Below are 23,823 nucleotides of genomic sequence, written 5' to 3' on the forward strand. Positions count from 1 at the left end.
ATCCCACCTACTCTGTTCTTACATCACTACACTATACACCACCTACTCTGTTCTTACATCACTACACTATCCCACCCACTCTGTTCTTACATCACTACACTATCCCACCTACTCTGTTCTTACATTACTACACTATCCCACCTACTCTGTTCTTACATCACTACACTATCCCACCTACTCTGTTCTTACATCACTACACTATCCCACCCACTCTGTTCTTACATCACTACACTATCCCACCCACTCTGTTCTTACATCACTACACTATCCCACCTACTCTGTTCTTACATCACTACACTATCCCACCCACTCTGTTCTTACATCACTACACTATCCCACCCACTCTGTTCTTACATCACTACACTATCCCACCTACTCTGTTCTTACATCACTACACTATATACCACCTACTCTGTTCTTACATCACTACACTATACACCACCTACTCTGTTCTTACATCACTACACTATCCCACCTACTCTGTTCTTACATCACTACACTATATACCACCTACTCTGTTCTTACATCACTACACTATCCCACCTACTCTGTTCTTACATCACTACACTATATACCACCTACTCTGTTCTTACATCACTACACTATCCCACCCACTCTGTTCTTACATCACTACACTATCCCACCTACTCTGTTCTTACATCACTACACTATCCCACCCACTCTGTTCTTACATCACTACACTATACACCACCCACTCTGTTCTTACATCACTACACTATACACCACCCACTCTGTTCTTACATCACTACACTATCCCCACCCACTCTGTTCTTACATCACTACACTATACACCACCCACTCTGTTCTTACATCACTACACTATCCCACCTACTCTGTTCTTACATCACTACACTATCCCACCTACTCTGTTCTTACATCACTACACTATCCCACCCACTCTGTTCTTACATCACTACACTATCCCACCCACTCTGTTCTTACATCACTACACTATCCCACCTACTCTGTTCTTACATCACTACACTATCCCACCCACTCTGTTCTTACATCACTACACTATACACCACCTACTCTGTTCTTACATCACTACACTATCCCACCCACTCTGTTCTTACATCACTACACTATCCCACCCACTCTGTTCTTACATCACTACACTATCCCACCTACTCTGTTCTTACATCACTACACTATCCCACACACTCTGTTCTTACATCACTACACTATCCCACCCACTCTGTTCTTACATCACTACACTATCCCACCTACTCTGTTCTTACATCACTACACTATATACCACCTACTCTGTTCTTACATCACTACACTATACACCACCTACTCTGTTCTTACATCACTACACTATACACCACCTACTCTGTTCTTACATCACTACACTATCCCACACACTCTGTTCTTACATCACTACACTATCCCACCCACTCTGTTCTTACATCACTACACTATCCCACCTACTCTGTTCTTACATCACTACACTATACACCACCTACTCTGTTCCTACATCACTACACTATCCCACCTACTCTGTTCTTACATCACTACACTATACACCACCCACTCTGTTCTTACATCACTACACTATCCACCACCTACTCTGTTCTTACATCACTACACTATCCCACCCACTCTGTTCTTACATCACTACACTATCCCACCTATTCTGTTCTTACATCACTGCACTATCCCACCTACTCTGTTCTTACATTACTACACTATCCCACCTACTCTGTTCTTACATCACTACACTATCCCACCTACTCTGTTCTCTCACATTACTACACTATCCCACCTACTCTGTTCTTACATCACTACACTATACACCACCTACTCTGTTCTTACATCACTACACTATCCCACCTACTCTGTTCTTACATCACTACACTATCCACCACCTACTCTGTTCTTACATCACTACACTATCCCACGCACTCTGTTCTTACATCACTACACTATACACCACCTACTCTGTTCTTACATCACTACACTATCCCACCTACTCTGTTCTTACATCACTACACTATCCCACCTACTCTGTTCTTACATCACTACACTATCCCACCTACTCTGTTCTTACATCACTACACTATACACCACCTACTCTGTTCTTACATCACTACACTATCCCACCTACTCTGTTCTTACATCACTACACTATCCCACCTACTCTGTTCTTACATCACTACACTATCCCACCTACTCTGTTCTTACATCACTACACTATCCCACCCACTCTGTTCTTACATCACTGCACTATACACCACCCACTCTGTTCTTACATCACTACACTATCCCACCCACTCTGTTCTTACATCACTACACTATCCCACCCACTCTGTTCTTACATCACTACACTATCCCACCTACTCTGTTCTTACATCACTACACTATCCCACCCACTCTGTTCTTACATCACTACACTATCCCACCTACTCTGTTCTTCCATCACTACACTATACACCACCTACTCTGTTCTTACATCACTACACTATACACCACCTACTCTGTTCTTACATCACTACACTATACACCACCTACTCTGTTCTTACATCACTACACTATCCCACCTACTCTGTTCTTACATCACTACACTATACCACCTACTCTGTTCTTACATCACTACACTATCCCACCCACTCTGTTCTTACATCACTACACTATCCCACCCACTCTATTCTTACATCACTACACTATCCTCACCCACTCTGTTCTTACATCACTGCACTATCCCACCTACTCTGTTCTTACATCACTACACTATCCCACCCACTCTGTTCTTACATCACTACACTATCCCACCCACTCTGTTCTTACATCACTACACTATCCCACCTACTCTGTTCTTACATCACTACACTATCCCACCCACTCTATTCTTACATCACTACACTATCCCCACCCACTCTGTTCTTACATCACTGCACTATCCCACCTACTCTGTTCTTACATCACTACACTATCCCACCCACTCTGTTCTTACATCACTACACTATACACCACCTACTCTGTTCTTACATCACTACACTATACACCACCTACTCTGTTCTTACATCACTACACTATACATCACCTACTCTGTTCTTACATCACTACACTATCCCACCTACTCTGTTCTTACATCACTACACTATCCACCACCTACTCTGTTCTTACATCACTACACTATACATCACCCACTCTGTTCTTACATCACTACACTATCCCACCTACTCTGTTCTTACATCACTACACTATCCCACACACTCTGCTCTTACATCACTACACTATATACCACCTACTCTGTTCTTACATCACTACACTATACACCACCTACTCTGTTCTTACATCACTACACTATACACCACCCACTCTGTTCTTACATCACTACACTATCCCACCCACTCTGTTCTTACATCACTACACTATCCCACCCACTCTGTTCTTACATCACTACACTATACACCACCTACTCTGTTCTTACATCACTACACTATCCACCTACTCTGTTCTTACATCACTACACTATCCCACCTACTCTGTTCTTACATCACTACACTATCCCACCCACTCTGTTCTTACATCACTACACTATCCCACCTACTCTGTTCTTACATCACTACACTATCCCACCCACTCTGTTCTTACATCACTACACTATACACCACCTACTCTGTTCTTACATCACTACACTATACACCACCCACTCTGTTCTTACATCACTACACTATCCCACACACTCTGTTCTTACATCACTACACTATCCCACCTACTCTGTTCTTACATCACTACACTATCCCACCCACTCTGTTCTTACATCACTACACTATACACCACCTACTCTGTTCTTACATCACTACACTATACATCACCTACTCTGTTCTTACATCACTACACTATACACCACCCACTCTGTTCTTACATCACTACACTATCCCACCTACTCTGTTCTTACATCACTACACTATACTCTGCTGTTGTCAAACGTCTCATACATATACGCTGATTGTTTTTTGTGCTGTCTCTCTCTTTGCCCCTTGTTTTCAGGCTGTCTCTCTCTTAGCCCCTGGTTTTCAGGCTGTCTCTCCCTTAGCCCCTGGTATTCAGGCTGTCTCTCCCTTAGCCCCTGGTTTTCAGGCTGTCTCTCTCTTAGCCCCTGGTTGTCATGCTGTCTCTCTCTTGGTCCCTGGTTTTCATGCCGTCTCTCTCTTAGCCCCTGGTTGTCATGCTGTCTCTCTCTTGGTCCCTGGTTTTCAGGCTGTCTCTCTCTTGGCCCCTGGTTTTCAGGCTGTCTCTCTCTTGGCCCCTGGTTTTCAGGCTGTCTCTCACTTTGCCCCTGGTTTTCAGGCTGTCTCTCACTTTGCCCCTGGTTTTCAGGCTGTCTCTCTTGGCCCCTGGTATTCAGGCTGTCTCTCTCTTAGCCCCTGGTATTCAGGCTGTCTCTCCCTTATCCCCTTGTTTTCAGGCTGTCACTCTCTCTTGGCCCCTGGTTTTCAGGCTGTCTCTCTTGGCCCCTGGTTTTCATGCTGTCTCTCTCTTGGCCCCTGGTTTTCAGGCTGTCTCTCTCTCTTGGCCCCTGGTTTGCAGGCTGTCTCTCTCTCTCTTGGCCCCTGGTTTTCAGGCTGTCTCTCTCTTGGCCCCTGCTTTTCAGGCTGTCTCTCTCTTAGTCCCTGGTTTTCAGGCTGTCTCTCTCTTGGCCCCTGGTATTCAGGCTGTCTCTCTCTTAGTCCCTGGTTTTCAGGCTGTCTCTCTCTTGGTCCCTGATTGTCATGCGGTCTCTCTCTTAGCCCCTGGTTTTCAGGCTGTCTCTCTCTTAGCCCCTAGTTTTCATGCGGTCTCTCTCTTGGCCCCTGGTATTCAGGCTGTCTCTCTCCCTTAGCCCCTGGTATTCAGGCTGTCTCTCTTGGCCCCTGGTATTCAGGCTGTCTCTCTTGGCCCCTGGTATTCAGGCTGTCTCTCCCTTAGCCCCTGGTTTTCAGGCTGTCTCTCTCTCTTGGCCCCTGGTTTTCAGGCTGTCTCTCTTGGCCCCTGGTATTCAGGCGGTCTCCCCCTTAGCCCCTGGTTTTCAGGCTGTCTCTCTCTCTTGGCCCCTGGTTTTCAGGCTGTCTCTCTCTCTTGGCCCCTGGTTTTCAGGCTGTCTCTCTCTTGGCCCCTGGTTTTCAGGCTGTCTCTCTCTTGGCCCCTGGTATTCAGGCTGTCTCTCTCTTAGCCCCTGGTTTTCAGGCTGTCTCTCTCTTGGCCCCTCGTTTTCAGGCTGTCTCTCTCTTAGCCCCTGGTATTCAGGCTGTCTCTCCCTTAGCCCCTGGTATTCAGGCTGTCTCTCTCTTAGCCCCTGGTTTTCAGGCTGTCTCTCTCTTAGCCCCTGGTTTTCAGGCTGTCTCTCCCTTAGTGTATAGAAGAAAGAGAGTTGCCAGCTCACCTCCCCGTCAGTATCGAGTCCGGCACGGGCCCCCCCTGCTGCTGGGGTACATCAAATAGCAAAAAAAAGGGAAATGCGGTCCAGCCAGGCTCCAGATACAAATAGATTCTTTATTCAGTGCAGAGTAAAATATGACAATCCACTCCTGGTAGGCGTATAGCCTACGCGTTTCGGACGGTTATCACGTCCTTAATCATGTCACGTCCTCTCTTGGCCCCTGGTTTTCAGGCTGTCTCTCTCTTGGCCCCTGGTTTTCAGGCTGTCTCTCTCTTAGTCCCTGGTTTTCAGGCTGTCTCTCTCTTGGCCCCTGGTATTCAGGCTGTCTCTCTCTTAGTCCCTGGTTTTCAGGCTGTCTCTCTCTTGGTCCCTGATTGTCATGCGGTCTCTCTCTTGGCCCCTGGTATTCAGGCTGTCTCTCTCTTAGCCCCTGGTTTTCAGGCTGTCTCTCTCTTAGCCCCTGGTTTTCATGCGGTCTCTCTCTTGGCCCCTGGTATTCAGGCTGTCTCTCTCCCTTAGCCCCTGGTATTAAGGCTGTCTCTCTTGGCCCCTGGTATTCAGGCTGTCTCTCTTGGCCCCTGGTATTCAGGCTGTCTCTCTCTTGGCCCCTGGTTTTCAGGCTGTCTCTCTCTCTTGGCCCCTGGTTTTCAGGCTGTCTCTCTCTCTTGGCCCCTGGTTTTCATGCGGTCTCTCTCTTGGCCCCTGGTTTTCAGGCGGTCTCTCTCTTGGCCCCTGGTTTTCATGCTGTCTCTCTCTTAGTCCCTGGTTTTCAGGCTGTCTCTCCCTTAGCCCCTGGTATTCAGGCTGTCTCTCTCTTGGCCCCTGGTTTTCAGGCTGTCTCTCTCTTAGTCCCTGGTTTTCAGGCTGTCTCTCCCTTAGCCCCTGGTATTCAGGCTGTCTCTCTTGGCCCCTGGTTTTCAGGCTGTCTCTCTCTTGGCCCCTGGTATTCAGGCTGTCTCTCTCTTGGCCCCTGGTTTTCAGGCTGTCTCTCTCTTAGCCCCTGATTTTCAGGCTGTCTCTCTCTCAGTCCCATGTTTTCAGGCTGACTCTCTCTCTTGGCCCCTGGTTTTCAGGCTGTCTCTCTCTCTTGGCCCCTGGTTTTCAGGCTGTCTCTCTCTTAGCCCCTGGTTTTCATGCTGTCTCTCTCTTGGCCCCTGGTTTTCAGGCTGTCTCTCTCTCTTGGCCCCTATTTGTCATGCGGTCTCTCTCTCAGCCCTTGGTTTTCATGCGGTCTCTCTCTTAGCCCCTTGTTGTCATGCGGTCTCTCTCTTAGCCCCTGGTTGTCATGCGGTCTCTCCCTTAGCCCCTGGTTGTCATGCTGTCTCTCTCTTGGCCCCTGGTATTCAGGCGGTCTCCCCCTTAGCCCCTGGTTTTCAGGCTGTCTCTCTCTTAGCCCCTGGTTTTCAGGCTGTCTCTCTCTTAGCCCCTTGTTGTCATGCGGTCTCTCCCTTAGCCCCTGGTTGTCAGGCTGTCTCTCCCTTAGCCCCTGGTTTTCATGCTGTCTCTCTTGGCCCCTATTTGTCATGCGGTCTCTCCCTTAGCCCCTGGTATTCAGGCTGTCTCTCTCTTGGCCCCTGGTTTTCAGGCTGTCTCTCTCTCTTAGCCCCTGGTATTCAGGCTGTCTCTCTCTCTTAGTCCCTGGTTTTCAGGCTGTCTCTCTCTTAGCCCCTGGTTTTCAGGCTGTCTCTCTCTGTTAGCCCCTGGTATTCAGGCTGTCTCTCTCTCTTAGCCCCTGGTATTCAGGCTGTCTCTCTCTTAGTCCCTGGTTTTCAGGCTGTCTCTCTCTTGGCCCCTGGTTTTCAGGCTGTCTCTCCCTTAGCCCCTGGTTTTCAGGCTGTCTCTCCCTTAGCCCCTGGTTTTCAGGCTGTCTCTCTCTTAGCCCCTGGTATTCAGGCTGTCTCTCCCATAGTCCCTGGTATTCAGGCTGTCTCTCCCTTAGCCCCTGGTTTTCAGGCTGTCTCTCTCTTGGCCCCTGGTTTTCAGGCTGTCTCTCTCTTGGCCCCTGGTTTTCAGGCTGTCTCTCCCTTAGCCCCTGGTTTTCAGGCTGTCTCTCTCTTGGCCCCTGGTTTTCAGGCTGTCTCTCCCTTAGCCCCTGGTTTTCAGGCTGTCTCTCTCTTAGTCTCTGGTTTTCAGGCTGTCTCTCTCTTAGCCCCTGGTATTCAGGCTGTCTCTCCCATAGTCCCTGGTATTCAGGCTGTCTCTCCCTTAGCCCCTGGTTTTCATGCGGTCTCTCCCTTAGCCCCTGGTATTCAGGCGGTCTCTCCCTTAGCCCCTGGTTTTCAGGCTGTCTCTCTCTTGGCCCCTATTTGTCATGCGGTCTCTCCCTCAGCCCCTGGTTTTCAGGCTGTCTCTCCCATAGTCCCTGGTATTCATGCGGTCTCTCTCTTGGTCCCTGGTTTTCAGGCTGTCTCTCCCATAGTCCCTGGTATTCATGCGGTCTCTCTCTTGGCCCCTGGTTGTCAGGCGGTCTCTCCCTTAGCCCCTGGTTGTCAGGCTGTCTCTCTCTTAGCCCCTGGTTTTCAGGCTGTCTCTCTCTTAGCCCCTTGTTGTCATGCTGTCTCTCCCTTAGCCCCTGGTTGTCAGGCTGTCTCTCTCTTAGCCCCTGGTTTTCAGGCTGTCTCTCTCTTAGCCCCTTGTTGTCATGCGGTCTCTCCCTTAGCCCCTGGTTGTCAGGCTGTCTCTCCCTTAGCCCCTGGTTGTCAGGCTGTCTCTCCCTTAGCCCCTATTTGTCATGCTGTCTCTCTTGGCCCCTATTTGTCATGCGGTCTCTCTCTTGGCCCCTGGTTTTCAGGCTGTCTCTCCCTTAGCCCCTGGTTTTCAGGCTGTCTCTCTCTTAGCCCCTGGTATTCAGGCTGTCTCTCCCATAGTCCCTGGTATTCAGGCTGTCTCTCCCTTAGCCCCTGGTTTTCAGGCTGTCTCTCTCTTGGCCCCTGGTTTTCATGCTGTCTCTCTTGGCCCCTGGTTTTCAGGCTGTCTCTCTCTTGGCTCCTGGTTTTCAGGCTGTCTCTCTCTTGGTCCCTGGTTTTCTGGCTGTCTCTCTCTTAGCCCCTGATTGTCATGCGGTCTCCCCCTTAGTCCCTGGTTTTCAGGCTGTCTCTTTCTTGGCCCCTGGTTTTCAGGCTGTCTCTCCCTTAGCCCCTGGTTTTCAGGCTGTCTCTCTCTTGGCCCCTGGTTGTCATGCTGTCTCTCTCTTGGCCCCTGGTATTCAGGCTGTCTCTCTCTTGGCTCCTGGTTTTCAGGCTGTCTCTCTCTTGGTCCCTGGTATTCAGGCTGTCTCTCTCTTGGTCCCTGGTTTTCTGGCTGTCTCTCTCTTGGTCCCTGGTTTTCAGGCTGTCTCTCCCTTAGCCCCTGGTTTTCAGGCTGTCTCTCACTTTGCCCCTGGTATTCAGGCTGTCTCTCTCTTGGCCCCTGGTTGTCAGGCTGTCTCTCTTGGCCCCTGGTATTCAGGCTGTCTCTCTCTCTTAGTCCCTGGTTTTCAGGCTGTCTCTCTCTTGGCCCCTGGTATTCAGGCTGTCTCTCTCTCTTAGCCCCTGGTTTTCAGGCTGTCTCTCTTAGCCCCTGGTATTCAGGCTGTCTCTCTCTTGGCCCCTGGTATTCAGGCTGTCTCTCTCTTGGCCCCTGGTTTTCAGGCTGTCTCTCTCTTAGTCCCTGGTTTTCAGGCTGTCTCTCTCTTGGCCCCTGGTATTCAGGCTGTCTCTCTCTCTTAGCCCCTGGTTTTCAGGCTGTCTCTCTTAGCCCCTGGTATTCAGGCTGTCTCTCTCTTGGCCCCTGGTATTCAGGCGGTCTCTCTCTTGGCCCCTGGTTTTCAGGCTGTCTCTCTCTTAGTCCCTGGTTTTCAGGCTGTCTCTCTCTTGGCCCCTGGTTTTCAGGCTGTCTCTCTCTTAGTCCCTGGTTTTCAGGCTGTCTCTCTCTTGGCCCCTGGTTTTCATGCAGTCTCTCTTGGCCCCTGGTTTTCATGCTGTCTCTCTCTCTTGGCCCCTGGTTTTCAGGCTGTCTCTCTCTTAGCTGCTGGTTTTCAGGCTGTCTCTCTCTTGGCCCCTGGTTTTCAGGCTGTCTCTCTCTCTTGGCCCCTGGTTTTCAGGCTGTCTCTCTCTTAGCCCCTGGTATTCAGGCTGTCTCTCTCTTGGCCCCTGGTATTCAGGCTGTCTCTCTCTTAGCCCCTGGTTTTCAGGCTGTCTCTCTCTCTTAGCCCCTGGTATTCAGGCTGTCTCTCTCTTAGTCCCTGGTTTTCAGGCTGTCTCTCTCTTAGCCCCTGGTTTTCAGGCTGTCTCTCTCTCTCTTAGCCCCTGGTATTCAGGCTGTCTCTCCCTTAGCCCCTGGTTTTCAGGCTGTCTCTCTCTTAGTCCCTGGTTTTCAGGCGGTCTCTCCCTTAGCCCCTGGTTTTCAGGCTGTCTCTCTCTTGGCCCCTGGTTTTCAGGCTGTCTCTCCCTTAGCCCCTGGTTTTCAGGCTGTCTCTCTCTTAGTCCCTGGTTTTCAGGCGGTCTCTCCCTTAGCCCCTGGTTTTCAGGCTGTCTCTCTCTTAGCCCCTGGTTTTCAGGCTGTCTCTCTCTTGGCCCCTGGTTTTCAGGCTGTCTCTCCCTTAGCCCCTGGTTTTCATGCTGTCTCTCCCTTAGCCCCTGGTTTTCAGGCGGTCTCTCCCTTAGCCCCTGGTTTTCAGGCTGTCTCTCTCTTGGTCCCTGGTATTCAGGCTGTCTCTTTCTTGGCCCCTGGTATTCAGGCTGTCTCTCTCTTAGCCCCTGATTTTCAGGCTGTCTCCCTCTTTGCCCCTGGTTTTCAGGCTGTCTCTCTCTTAGCCCCTGGTATTCAGGCTGTCTCTCTCTTGGCCCCTGGTTTTCAGGCTGTCTCTCCCTTAGCCCCTGGTATTCAGGCTGTCTCTCTCTCTTAGCCCCTGGTATTCAGGCTGTCTCTCTCTTAGTCCCTGGTTTTCAGGCTGTCTCTCTCTTGGCCCCTGGTTTTCAGGCTGTCTCTCCCTTAGCCCCTGGTATTCAGGCTGTCTCTCTCTTAGCCCCTGGTTTTCAGGCTGTCTCTCTCTTAGTCCCTGGTTTTCAGGCGGTCTCTCCCTTAGCCCCTGGTTTTCAGGCTGTCTCTCCCTTAGCCCCTTGTTTTCAGGCTGTCTCTCCCTTAGCCCCTGGTTTTCAGGCTGTCTCTCTCTTAGCCCCTGGTTTTCAGGCTGTCTCTCTCTCTCTTAGTCCCTGGTTTTCAGGCTGTCTCTCTCTTGGCCCCTGGTTTTCAGGCTGTCTCTCCCTTAGCCCCTGGTTTTCATGCTGTCTCTCCCTTAGCCCCTGGTTTTCAGGCTGTCTCTTTCTTGGCCCCTGGTTTTCAGGCTGTCTCTCTCTTAGCCCCTGGTTTTCAGGCTGTCTCTCTCTCTTAGTCCCTGGTTTTCAGGCGGTCTCTCCCTTAGCCCCTGGTTTTCAGGCTGTCTCTCTCTCTTGGCCCCTGGTTTTCAGGCTGTCTCTCCCTTAGCCCCTGGTTTTCAGGGTGTCTCTCTCTTGGCCCCTGGTTTTCAGGCTGTCTCTCCCTTAGCCCCTGGTTTTCAGGCTGTCTCTCTCTCTTGGCCCCTGGTTTTCAGGCTGTCTCTCCCTTAGCCCCTGGTTTTTTAGGCTGTCTCTCTCTTGGCCCCTGGTTTTCAGGCTGTCTCTCCCTTAGCCCCTGGTTTTCAGGCTGTCTCTCCCTTAGTCCCTGGTTTTCAGGCTGTCTCTCCCTTAGTCCCTGGTTTTCAGGCGGTCTCTCCCTTAGCCCCTGGTTTTCAGGCTGTCTCTCCCTTAGCCCCTGGTTTTCAGGCTGTCTCTCCCTTAGCCCCTGGTTTTCAGGCTGTCTCTCTCTTAGCCCCTGGTTTTCAGGCTGTCTCTCTCTCTCTTAGTCCCTGGTTTTCAGGCTGTCTCTCTCTTGGCCCCTGGTTTTCAGGCTGTCTCTCCCTTAGCCCCTGGTTTTCAGGCTGTCTCTTTCTTGGCCCCTGGTTTTCAGGCTGTCTCTCTCTTAGCCCCTGGTTTTCATGCTGTCTCTCCCTTAGCCCCTGGTTTTCAGGCTGTCTCTTTCTTGGCCCCTGGTTTTCAGGCTGTCTCTCTCTTAGCCCCTGGTTTTCAGGCTGTCTCTCTCTCTTAGTCCCTGGTTTTCAGGCGGTCTCTCCCTTAGCCCCTGGTTTTCAGGCTGTCTCTCTCTCTTGGCCCCTGGTTTTCAGGCTGTCTCTCCCTTAGCCCCTGGTTTTCAGGCTGTCTCTCTCTTGGCCCCTGGTTTTCAGGCTGTCTCTCTCTTGGCCCCTGGTTTTCAGGCTGTCTCTCCCTTAGCCCCTGGTTTTCAGGCTGTCTCTCTCTCTTGGCCCCTGGTTTTCAGGCTGTCTCTCCCTTAGCCCCTGGTTTTTTAGGCTGTCTCTCTCTTAGTCCCTGGTTTTCAGGCTGTCTCTCTCTTAGTCCCTGGTTTTCAGGCTGTCTCTCTCTTGGCCCCTGGTTTTCAGGCTGTCTCTCCCTTAGCCCCTGGTTTTCATGCTGTCTCTCCCTTAGCCCCTGGTTTTCAGGCTGTCTCTTTCTTGGCCCCTGGTTTTCAGGCTGTCTCTCTCTTAGCCCCTGGTTTTCAGGCTGTCTCTCTCTCTTAGTCCCTGGTTTTCAGGCGGTCTCTCCCTTAGCCCCTGGTTTTCAGGCTGTCTCTCTCTCTTGGCCCCTGGTTTTCAGGCTGTCTCTCCCTTAGCCCCTGGTTTTCAGGCTGTCTCTCTCTTGGCCCCTGGTTTTCAGGCTGTCTCTCCCTTAGCCCCTGGTTTTCAGGCTGTCTCTCTCTCTTGGCCCCTGGTTTTCAGGCTGTCTCTCCCTTAGCCCCTGGTTTTTTAGGCTGTCTCTCTCTTGGCCCCTGGTTTTCAGGCTGTCTCTCCCTTAGCCCCTGGTTTTCAGGCTGTCTCTCTCTTAGCCCCTGGTTTTCAGGCTGTCTCTCTCTCTTAGTCCCTGGTTTTCAGGCGGTCTCTCCCTTAGCCCCTGGTTTTCAGGCTGTCTCTCTCTTGGCCCCTGGTTTTCAGGCTGTCTCTCCCTTAGCCCCTGGTTTTCAGGCTGTCTCTTTCTTGGCCCCTGGTATTCAGGCTGTCTCTCTCTTAGCCCCTGATTTTCAGGCTGTCTCTCTCTTAGTCCCATGTTTGCAGGCTGTCTCCCCCTTAGCCCCTTGTTGTCAGGCTGTCTCTCTCTTAGCCCCTTGTTGTCATGCGGTCTCTCCCTTAGCCCCTGGTTGTCAGGCGGTCTCTCCCTTAGCCCCTATTTGTCATGCTGTCTCTCTCTTGGCCCCTATTTGTCATGCGGTCTCTCCCTTAGCCCCTGGTTGTCATGCTGTCTCTCTCTTGGCCCCTGGTTGTCATGCGGTCTCTCCCTTAGCCCCTGGTTGTCAGGCTGTCTCTCTCTTAGCCCCTGGTTGTCAGGCTGTCTCTCTCTTAGCCCCTGGTTGTCATGCTGTCTCTCCCTTAGCCCCTATTTGTCAGGCTGCCTCTCCCTCAGCCCCTGGTTTTCAGGCTGTCTCTCTCTTAGTCCCTGGTTTTCAGGCTGTCTCTCCCTTAGCCCCTGGTTTTCAGGCTGTCTCTCTCTTGGCCCCTGGTTTTCAGGCTGTCTCTCTCTCTTAGTCCCTGGTATTCAGGCTGTCTCTCTCTTAGTCCCTGGTTTTCATGCTGTCTCTCTCTTGGTCCCTGGTTTTCATGCGGTCTCTCCCTTAGCCCCTGGTTTTCAGGCTGTCTCTCTCTTGGTCCCTGGTTGTCATGCGGTCTCTCCCTTAGCCCCTGGTTGTCATGCGGTCTCTCCCTTAGCCCCTGGTTGTCATGCTGTCTCTCTCTTGGCCCCTGGTTGTCATGCTGTCTCTCTCTTGGTCCCTGGTTTTCATGCGGTCTCTCCCTTAGCCCCTGGTTTTCATGCTGTCTCTCTCTTGGTCCCTGGTTTTCAGGCTGTCTCTCTCTTAGCCCCTGGTTTTCAGGCTGTCTCTCCCTTAGCCCCTGGTTGTCATGCGGTCTCTCCCTAAGGCCCCTGGTTGTCATGCGGTCTCTCCCTTAGCCCCTGGTTGTCATGCTGTCTCTCTCTTGGCCCCTGGTTGTCATGCTGTCTCTCTCTTGGCCCCTGGTTGTCATGCTGTCTCTCTCTTGGCCCCTGGTTGTCATGCTGTCTCTCTCTTGGTCCCTGGTTTTCATGCTGTCTCTCTCTTAGCCCCTGGTTGTCATGCGGTCTCTCCCTTAGCCCCTGGTTGTCATGCTGTCTCTCTCTTGGCCCCTGGTTTTCATGCTGTCTCTCTCTTAGCCCCTGGTTGTCATGCGGTCTCTCCCTTAGCCCCTGGTTGTCATGCTGTCTCTCTCTTGGCCCCTGGTTGTCATGCTGTCTCTCTCTTGGCCCCTGGTTGTCATGCTGTCTCTCTCTTGGTCCCTGGTTTTCATGCGGTCTCTCCCTTAGCCCCTGGTTTTCAGGCTGTCTCTCTCTTGGCCCCTGGTTGTCATGCTGTCTCTCTCTTGGTCCCTGGTTGTCATGCGGTCTCTCCCTTAGCCCCTGGTTGTCATGCGGTCTCTCTCTTAGCCCCTGGTTGTCATGCTGTCTCTCTCTTGGCCCCTGGTATTCAGGCTGTCTCTCCCTTAGCCCCTGGTATTCAGGCTGTCTCTCCCTTAGCCCCTGGTTGTCATGCTGTCTCTCTCTTGGCCCCTGGTTTTCATGCTGTCTGTCTCTTAGCCCCTGGTTGTCATGCGGTCTCTCCCTTAGCCCCTGGTTGTCATGCTGTCTCTCTCTTGGCCCCTGGTTGTCATGCTGTCTCTCTCTTGGTCCCTGGTTTTCATGCGGTCTCTCCCTTAGCCCCTATTTGTCATGCGGTCTCTCCTCTCGGCACATGGTTTCCTCTATTCCGCAGTGTTTATATCTGCTCCGTAGAAGAGACTTCTGTTACCCATAAAAGGAGAAAAGGAGAAGTGAATCCCTCCCAATCCCACACTCCATCCTCATTCCTGCCCTCTGCGCTCACATTCTCCTCCACACTACCACCCCAAGTATGTTCTCCTCTGCCAGCTGTCTAATTCTATGGTCTGTGCTCTCTATCACCTCTTCTAAGTGTCTCTCTTTTGCACTGGTTATTCTTCTCTATTCTCTTTAGTCCGGCTCTTATTTTCCTTTGTTGTCATCAGAAGAAATGAGATTGTTGTAAGTCGGTCCCTGCGTTACCAGAGATGGAGGGCAGGAGCCTTATCGTTCTGCACTCTCATCCTCTCCAGACTGGACCAAACGCTCTGTCTCTCTTTTCCTGTACTGCACTCTCTTTGTTACAATAGTCTCGTTTTACACTGTACACTCCTCATCTCTTATCGGCACTCTCTTGATGACTGCAGCTGTCTCTTTTTACACTGTACACTCCTCATCTCTTATCGGCACTCTCTTGATGACTGCAGCTGTCTCTTTTTACACTGTACACTCCTCATCTCTTATCGGCACTCTCTTGATGACTCCAGCTGTCTCTTTTTACACTGTACACTCCTCATCTCTTATCGGCACTCTCTTGATGACTCCAGCTGTCTCTTTTTACACTGTACACTGCTCATCTCTTATCGGCACTCTCTCGATGACTCCAGCTGTCTCTTTTTACACTGTACACTCCTCATCTCTTATCGGCACTCTCTTGATGACTCCAGCTGTCTCTTTTTACACTGTACACTGCTCATCTCTTATCGGCACTCTCTTGATGACTCCAGCTGTCTCTTTTTACACTGTATACTCCTCATCTCTTATCGGCACTCTCTTGATGACTCCAGCTGTCTCTTTTTACACTGTATACTCCTCATCTCTTATCGGCACTCTCTTAATGACTCCAGCTGTCTCTTTTTACACTGTATACTGCTCATCTCTTATCGGCACTCTCTTGATGACTCCAGCTGTCTCTTTTTACACTGTACACTGCTCATCTATTATCGGCACTCTCTTGATGACTCCAGCTGTCTCTTTTTACACTGTACACTGCTCATCTCTTATCGGCACTCTCTTGATGACTCCAGCTGTCTCTTTTTACACTGTATACTGCTCATCTCTTATCGGCACTCTCTTGAGGACTTCAGCTGTCTCTTTTTACACTGTACACTCCTCATCTCTTATCGGCACTCTCTTGATGACTCCAGCTGTCTCTTTTTACACTGTACACTGCTCATCTCTTATCGGCACTCTCTTGATGACTCCAGCTGTCTCTTTTTACACTGTACACTCCTCATCTCTTATCGGCACTCTCTTGATGACTCCAGCTGTCTCTTTTTACACTGTACACTGCTCATCTCTTATCAGCACTCTCTTGATGACTGCAGCTGTCTCTTTTTACACTGTACACTCCTCATCTCTTATCGGCACTCTCTTGATGACTCCAGCTGTCTCTTTTTACACTGTACACTCTTCATCTCTTATCGGCACTCTCTTGATGACTCCAGCTGTCTCTTTTTACACTGTATACTGCTCATCTCTTATCGGCACTCTCTCGATGACTCCAGCTGTCTCTTTTTACACTGTACACTGCTCATCTCTTATCGGCACTCTCTCGATGACTCCAGCTGTCTCTTTTTACACTGTACACTCCTCATCTCTTATCGGCACTCTCTTGATGACTCCAGCTGTCTCTTTTTACACTGTACACTCCTCATCTCTTATCGGCACTCTCTTGATGACTCCAGCTGTCTCTTTTTACACTGTACACTGCTCATCTCTTATCAGCACTCTCTTGATGACTGCAGCTGTCTCTTTTTACACTGTACACTCCTCATCTCTTATCGGCACTCTCTTGATGACTCCAGCTGTCTCTTTTTACACTGTACACTCTTCATCTCTTATCGGCACTCTCTTGATGACTCCAGCTGTCTCTTTTTACACTGTATACTGCTCATCTCTTATCGGCACTCTCTCGATGACTCCAGCTGTCTCTTTTTACACTGTACACTGCTCATCTCTTATCGGCACTCTCTCGATGACTCAAGTTGTCTCTTTTTACACTGTACACTCTTCATCTCTTATCGGCACTCTCTTGATGACTGCAGCTGTCTCTTTTTACACTGTACACTCCTCATCTCTTATCGGCACTCTCTTGATGACTCCAGCTGTCTCTTTTTACACTGTACACTCCTCATCTCTTATCGGCACTCTCTTGATGACTCCAGCTGTCTCTTTTTACACTGTACACTGCTCATCTCTTATCGGCACTCTCTTGATGACTCCAGCTGTCTCTTTTTACACTGTACACTCCTCATCTCTTATCGGCACTCTCTCGATGACTCCAGCTGTCTCTTTTTACACTGTACACTGCTCATCTCTTATCGGCACTCTCTCGATGACTCCAGCTGTCTCTTTTTACACTGTACACTCCTCATCTCTTATCGGCACTCTCTTGATGACTGCAGCTGTCTCTTTTTACACTGTATACTCCTCATCTCTTATCGGCACTCTCTTGATGACTGCAGCTGTCTCTTTTTACACTGTACACTCCTCATCTCTTATCGGCACTCTCTTGATGACTGCAGCTGTCTCTTTTTACACTGTACACTCCTCATCTCTTATCGGCACTCTCTTGATGACTCCAGCTGTCTCTTTTTACACTGTATACTCCTCATCTCTTATCGGCACTCTCTTGATGACTCCAGCTGTCTCTTTTTACACTGTACACTCCTCATCTCTTATCGGCACTCTCTTGATGACTTCAGCTGTCTTTTTTTACACTGTACACTCCTCATCTCTTATCGGCACTCTCTTGATGACTGCAGCTGTCTCTTTTTACACTGTATTCTCCTGATCTCTTATCGGCACTCTCTCGATGACTCCAGCTGTCTCTTTTTACACTGTACACTCCTCATCTCTTATCGGCACTCTCTTGATGACTCCAGCTGTCTCTTTTTACACTGTACACTCCTCATCTCTTATCGGCACTCTCTTGATGACTCCAGCTGTCTCTTTTTACACTGTACACTCCTCATCTCTTATCGGCACTCTCTTGATGACTCCAGCTGTCTCTTTTTACACTGTATACTCCTCATCTCTTATCGGCACTCTCTTGGTGACTCCAGCTGTCTCTTTTTACACTGTACACTCCTCATCTCTTATCGGCACTCTCTTGATGACTCCAGCTGTCTCTTTTTACACTGTACACTGCTCATCTCTTATCGGCACTCTCTTGATGACTCCAGCTGTCTCTTTTTACACTGTACACTCCTCATCTCTTATCGGCACTCTCTTGATGACTCCAGCTGTCTCTTTTTACACTGTACACTCCTCATCTCTTATCGGCACTCTCTTGATGACTGCAGCTGTCTCTTTTTACACTGTACACTGCTCATCTCTTATCGGCACTCTCTTGATGACTCCAGCTGTCTCTTTTTACACTGTACACTCCTCATCTCTTATCGGCACTCTCTTGATGACTCCAGCTGTCTCTTTTTACACTGTACACTCCTCATCTCTTATCGGCACTCTCTCGATGACTCCAGCTGTCTCTTTTTACACTGTACACTGCTCATCTCTTATCGGCACTCTCTTGATGACTGCAGCTGTCTCTTTTTACACTGTATACTCCTCATCTCTTATCGGCACTCTCTTGATGACTCCAGCTGTCTCTTTTTACACTGTACACTGCTCATCTCTTATCGGCACTCTCTCGATGACTCCAGCTGTCTCTTTTTACACTGTACACTCCTCATCTCTTATCGGCACTCTCTTGATGACTCCAGCTGTCTCTTTTTACACTGTACACTCCTCATCTCTTATCGGCACTCTCTTGATGACTGCAGCTGTCTCTTTTTACACTGTACACTGCTCATCTCTTATCGGCACTCTCTTGATGACTCCAGCTGTCTCTTTTAACACTGTACACTCCTCATCTCTTATCGGCACTCTCTCGATGACTCCAGCTGTCTCTTTTTACACTGTACACTCCTCATCTCTTATCGGCACTCTCTTGATGACTCCAGCTGTCTCTTTTTACACTGTACACTCCTCATCTCTTATCGGCACTCTCTTGATGACTGCAGCTGTCTCTTTTTACACTGTACACTGCTCATCTATTATCGGCACTCTCTTGATGACTCCAGCTGTCTCTTTTTACACTGTACACTCCTCATCTCTTATCGGCACTCTCTCGATGACTCCAGCTGTCTCTTTTTACACTGTACACTCCTCATCTCTTATCGGCACTCTCTTGATGACTCCAGCTGTCTCTTTTTACACTGTACACTGCTCATCTCTTATCGGCACTCTCTTGATGACTCCAGCTGTCTCTTTTTACACTGTACACTGCTCATCTCTTATCGGCACTCTCTTGATGACTCCAGCTGTCTCTTTTTACACTGTACACTCCTCATCTCTTATCGGCACTCTCTTGATGACTCCAGCTGTCTCTTTTTACACTGTACACTCCTCATCTCTTATCGGCACTCTCTCGATGACTCCAGGTGTCTCTTTTTACACTGTACACTGCTCATCTCTTATCGGCACTCTCTTGATGACTCCAGCTGTCTCTTTTTACACTGTACACTGCTCATCTCTTATCGGCACTCTCTCGATGACTCAAGTTGTCTCTTTTTACACTGTACACTCCTCATCTCTTATCGGCACTCTCTTGATGACTCCAGCTGTCTCTTTTTACACTGTACACTCCTCATCTCTTATCGGCACTCTCTCGATGACTCCAGGTGTCTCTTTTTACACTGTACACTGCTCATCTCTTATCGGCACTCTCTTGATGACTCCAGCTGTCTCTTTTTACACTGTACACTGCTCATCTCTTATCGGCACTCTCTTGATTACTCCTGCTGTCTCTTCTATTGCACTCTCCATCTCGCTAGTTCTCTTGCCTGACTTGGAATATTTTTGTGCCTCCATCAGAACGGGTTTGAGTTTGGTGCGGCTATTTGGGAGCGATGGAGGATTTGGGTGAGTTGAGCTACTGATGACTTCCTGTGTATTAGAGCATAAGTCCAGGTACTTATGGTCAGTGGCCCCTTTGTCGCCTGCAGATGCCCTCCTCGCTGACCTGCAGGTAACATCTCCAACACGTTGCCCTGTCTTGTTAACGGATTCCCAAGAAAACTCTGAAATGTGTGAACAGCGACCTCTGCCACCACCATACGACCCAAAGGTGAGGTCATCTACAGTAATGTCTCGCCTCCCCAAACAGAGATCCTGTGTACTTTATATTCTACCTTTCTCTAATTTCAGACAGCCCCGACGTTTACAAGTGCTGATCAAGAGAACGTCCCCACGGACAAGAGCCATCTATACAGGTCTGAACCTATTAGCAACCATGGTCTGAAGTGATGTAATGATGTGATGTATAGAGGTCATTGTACATGGAGAGGAGGAGATAAGCTGTGACATCATCTATTGTCAGTAGTGATGTAATGATGGGTCAGTGTTATCTATATAGAGGTCATTGTACAGGGAGGAGGAGGAGATAAGCTGTGACATCATCTATTGTCAGTAGGGATGTAATGATGGGTCAGTGTTATCTATATAGAGGTCATTGTACAGGGAGGGGAGGAGATAAGCTGTGACATCATCTATTGTCAGTAGTGATGTAATGATGGGTCAGTGTTATCTATATAGAGGTCATTGTACAGGGAGGGGGAGGAGATAAGCTGTGACATCATCTATTGTCAGTAGTGATGTAATGATGGGTCAGTGTTCTCTATATAGAGGTCACTGTACAGGGAGGGGGAGGGGATAAGCTGTGACATCATCTATTGTCAGTAGTGATGTAATGATGGGTCAGTGTTATCTATTTAGAGGACATTGTACAGGGAGGGGGAGGAGATAAGCTGTGACATCATCTATTGTCAGTAGTGATGTAATGATGGGTCAGTGTTATCTATATAGAGGTCATTGTACAGGGAGGGGGAGGAGATAAGCTGTGACATCATCTATTGTCAGTAGTGATGTAATGATGGGTCAGTGTTATCTATATAGAGGTCATTGTACAGGGAGGGGGAGGAGATAAGCTGTGACATCATCTATTGTCAGTAGTGATGTAATGATGGGTCAGTGCTATCTATATAGAGGTCATTGTACAGGGAGGGGGAGGAGATAAGCTGTGACATCATCTATTGTCAGTAGTGATGTAATGATGGGTCAGTGTTATCTATATAGAGGTCATTGTACAGGAGGGGGAGGAAATAAGCTGTGACATCATCTATTGTCAGTAGTGATGTAATGATGGTTCAGTGTTATCTATATAGAGGTCATTGTACAGGGAGGGGGAGGGGATAAGCTGTGACATCATCTATTGTCAGTAGTGATGTAATGATGGGTCAGTGTTATCTATATAGAGGTCATTGTACAGGGAGGGGGAGGGGATAAGCTGTGACATCATCTATTGTCAGTAGTGATGTAATGATGGGTCAGTGTTATCTACATAGAGGTCATTGTACAGGGAGGGGGAGGAGATAAGCTGTGACATCATCTATTGTCAGTAGTGATGTAATGATGGGTCAGTGTTATCTATATAGAGGTCATTGTACAGGGAGGAGGAGGAGATAAGCTGTGACATCATCTATTGTCAGTAGTGATGTAATGATGGGTCAGTGTTATCTATTTAGAGGTCATTGTACAGGGAGGGGGAGGGGATAAGCTGTGACATCATCTATTGTCAGTAGTGATGTAATGATGGGTCAGTGTTATCTATATAGAGGTCATTGTACAGGGAGGGGAGGAGATAAGCTGTGACATCATCTATTGTAAGTAGTGATGTAATGATGGGTCAGTGTTATCTATATAGAGGTCATTGTACAGGGAGGAGGAGGAGATAAGCTGTGACATCATCTATTGTCAGTAGTGATGTAATGATGGGTCAGTGTTATCTATATAGAGGTCATTGTACAGGGAGGGGGAGGAGATAAGCTGTGACATCATCTATTGTCAGTAGTGATGTAATGATGGGTCAGTGTTATCTATATAGAGGTCATTGTACAGGGAGGGGGAGGAGATAAGCTGTGACATCATCTATTGTCAGTAGTGATGTAATGATGGTTCAGTGTTATCTATATAGAGGTCATTGTACAGGGAGGGGGAGGGGATAAGCTGTGACATCATCTATTGTCAGTAGTGATGTAATGATGGGTCAGTGTTATCTATATAGAGGTCATTGTACAGGGAGGGGAGGAGATAAGCTGTGACATCATCTATTGTCAGTAGTGATGTAATGATGGGTCAGTGTTATCTATATAGAGGTCATTGTACAGGGAGGGGAGGAGATAAGCTGTGACATCATCTATTGTCAGTAGTGATGTAATGATGGGTCAGTGTTATCTATATAGAGGTCATTGTACAGGGAGGAGGAGATAAGCTGTGACATCATCTATTGTCAGTAGTGATGTAATGATGGGTCAGTGTTATCTATATAGAGGTCATTGTACAGGGAGGGGGAGGAGATAAGCTGTGACATCATCTATTGTCAGTAGTGATGTAATGATGGGTCAGTGTTATCTATATAGAGGTCATTGTACAGGGAGGGGGAGGAGATAAGCTGTGACATCATCTATTGTCAGTAGGGATGTAATGATGGGTCAGTGTTATCTATATAGATGTCATTGTACAGGGAGGAAGAGATAAGCTGTGACATCATCTATTGTCAGTAGTGATGTAATGATGGGTCAGTGTTATCTATATAGAGGTCATTGTACAGGGAGGAGATAAGCTGTGACATCATCTATTGTCAGTAGTGATGTAATGATGGGTTAGTGTTATCTATATAGAGGTCATTGTACAGGGAGGGGGATGAGATAAGCTGTGACATCATCTATTGTCAGTAGTGATGTAATGATGGGTCAGTGTTATCTATATAGAGGTCATTGTACAGGGAGGAGGAGATAAGCTGTGACATCATCTATTGTCAGTAGTGATGTAATGATAGGTCAGTGTTATCTATATAGAGGTCATTGTACAGGGAGGGGGAGGAGATAAGCTGTGACATCATCTATTGTCAGTAGTGATGTAATGATGGGTCAGTGTTATCTATATAGAGGTCATTGTACAGGAGGGGGAGGAAATAAGCTGTGACATCATCTATTGTCAGTAGGGATGTAATGATGGGTCAGTGTTATCTATATAGATGTCATTGTACAGGGAGGAAGAGATAAGCTGTCGACATCATCTATTGTCAGTAGTGATGTAATGATGGATCAGTGTTATCTATATAGGGGTCATGGTACAGGGAGGGGGAGGAGATAAGCTGTGACATCATCTATTGTCAGTAGTGATGTAATGATGGGTCAGTGTTATCTATATAGAGGTCATTGTACAGGGAGGGGGAGGAGATAAGCTGTGACATCATCTATTGTCAGTAGTGATGTAATGATGGGTCAGTGTTATCTATATAGAGGTCATTGTACAGGGAGGGGGAGGAGATAAGCTGTGACATCATCTATTGTCAGTAGGGATGTAATGATGGGTCAGTGTTATCTATATAGAGGTCATTGTACAGGGAGGAGGAGGAGATAAGCTGTGACATCATCTATTGTCAGTAGTGATGTAATGATGGGTCAGTGTTATCTATATAGAGGTCATTGTACAGGGAGGGGGAGGAGATAAGCTGTGACATCATCTATTGTCAGTAGTGATGTAATGATGGGTCAGTGTTATCTATATAGAGGTCATTGTACAGGGAGGAGGAGGAGATAAGCTGTGACATCATCTATTGTCAGTAGTGATGTAATGATGGGTCAGTGTTATCTATTTAGAGGTCATTGTACAGGGAGGGGGAGGGGATAAGCTGTGACATCATCTATTGTCAGTAGTGATGTAATGATGGGTCAGTGTTATCTATATAGAGGTCATTGTACAGGGAGGGGAGGAGATAAGCTGTGACATCATCTATTGTAAGTAGTGATGTAATGATGGGTCAGTGTTATCTATATAGAGGTCATTGTACAGGGAGGAGGAGGAGATAAGCTGTGACATCATCTATTGTCAGTAGTGATGTAATGATGGGTCAGTGTTATCTATATAGAGGTCATTGTACAGGGAGGGGGAGGAGATAAGCTGTGACATCATCTATTGTCAGTAGTGATGTAATGATGGGTCAGTGTTATCTATATAGAGGTCATTGTACAGGGAGGGGGATGAGATAAGCTGTGACATCATCTATTGTCAGTAGTGATGTAATGATGGGTCAGTGTTATCTATATAGAGGTCATTGTACAGGGAGGAGGAGATAAGCTGTGACATCATCTATTGTCAGTAGTGATGTAATGATGGGTCAGTGTTATCTATATAGAGGTCATTGTACAGGGAGGGGGAGAGGAGATAAGCTGTGACATCATCTATTGTCAGTAGTGATGTAATGATGGGTCAGTGTTATCTACATAGAGGTCATTGTACAGGGAGGGGGAGAGGAGATAAGCTGTGACATCATCTATTGTCAGTAGTGATGTAATGATAGGTCAGTGTTATCTATATAGAGGTCATTGTACAGGGAGGAGGAGGAGATAAGCTGTG

General features: G+C 48.3%; 1 protein-coding gene across 2 annotated transcripts in view; it reads left to right on the forward strand.

The window, feature by feature from the left end:
- Window positions 1-14,278: 14,278 nt before the first annotated feature.
- LOC140076219 (transforming growth factor beta-1-induced transcript 1 protein-like) overlaps window positions 14,279-23,823 on the forward strand; it is an 89,982-nt gene continuing 80,437 nt past the window's right edge. Inside the window, exons 1-4 of one of the 2 annotated variants that reach the window (XM_072122730.1) lie at window positions 14,279-14,369; window positions 19,219-19,266; window positions 19,350-19,471; window positions 19,552-19,616. In XM_072122730.1, the coding sequence (XP_071978831.1) occupies window positions 19,254-19,266; window positions 19,350-19,471; window positions 19,552-19,616 (200 nt within the window). In that variant the 5' untranslated portion in view covers window positions 14,279-14,369; window positions 19,219-19,253. The other variant, XM_072122731.1, reaches the window with a different exon arrangement.

This window comes from Engystomops pustulosus, chromosome 8 (assembly GCF_040894005.1).
Source record: "Engystomops pustulosus chromosome 8, aEngPut4.maternal, whole genome shotgun sequence".
In the NCBI taxonomy this organism is placed as follows: domain Eukaryota; kingdom Metazoa; phylum Chordata; class Amphibia; order Anura; family Leptodactylidae; genus Engystomops; species Engystomops pustulosus.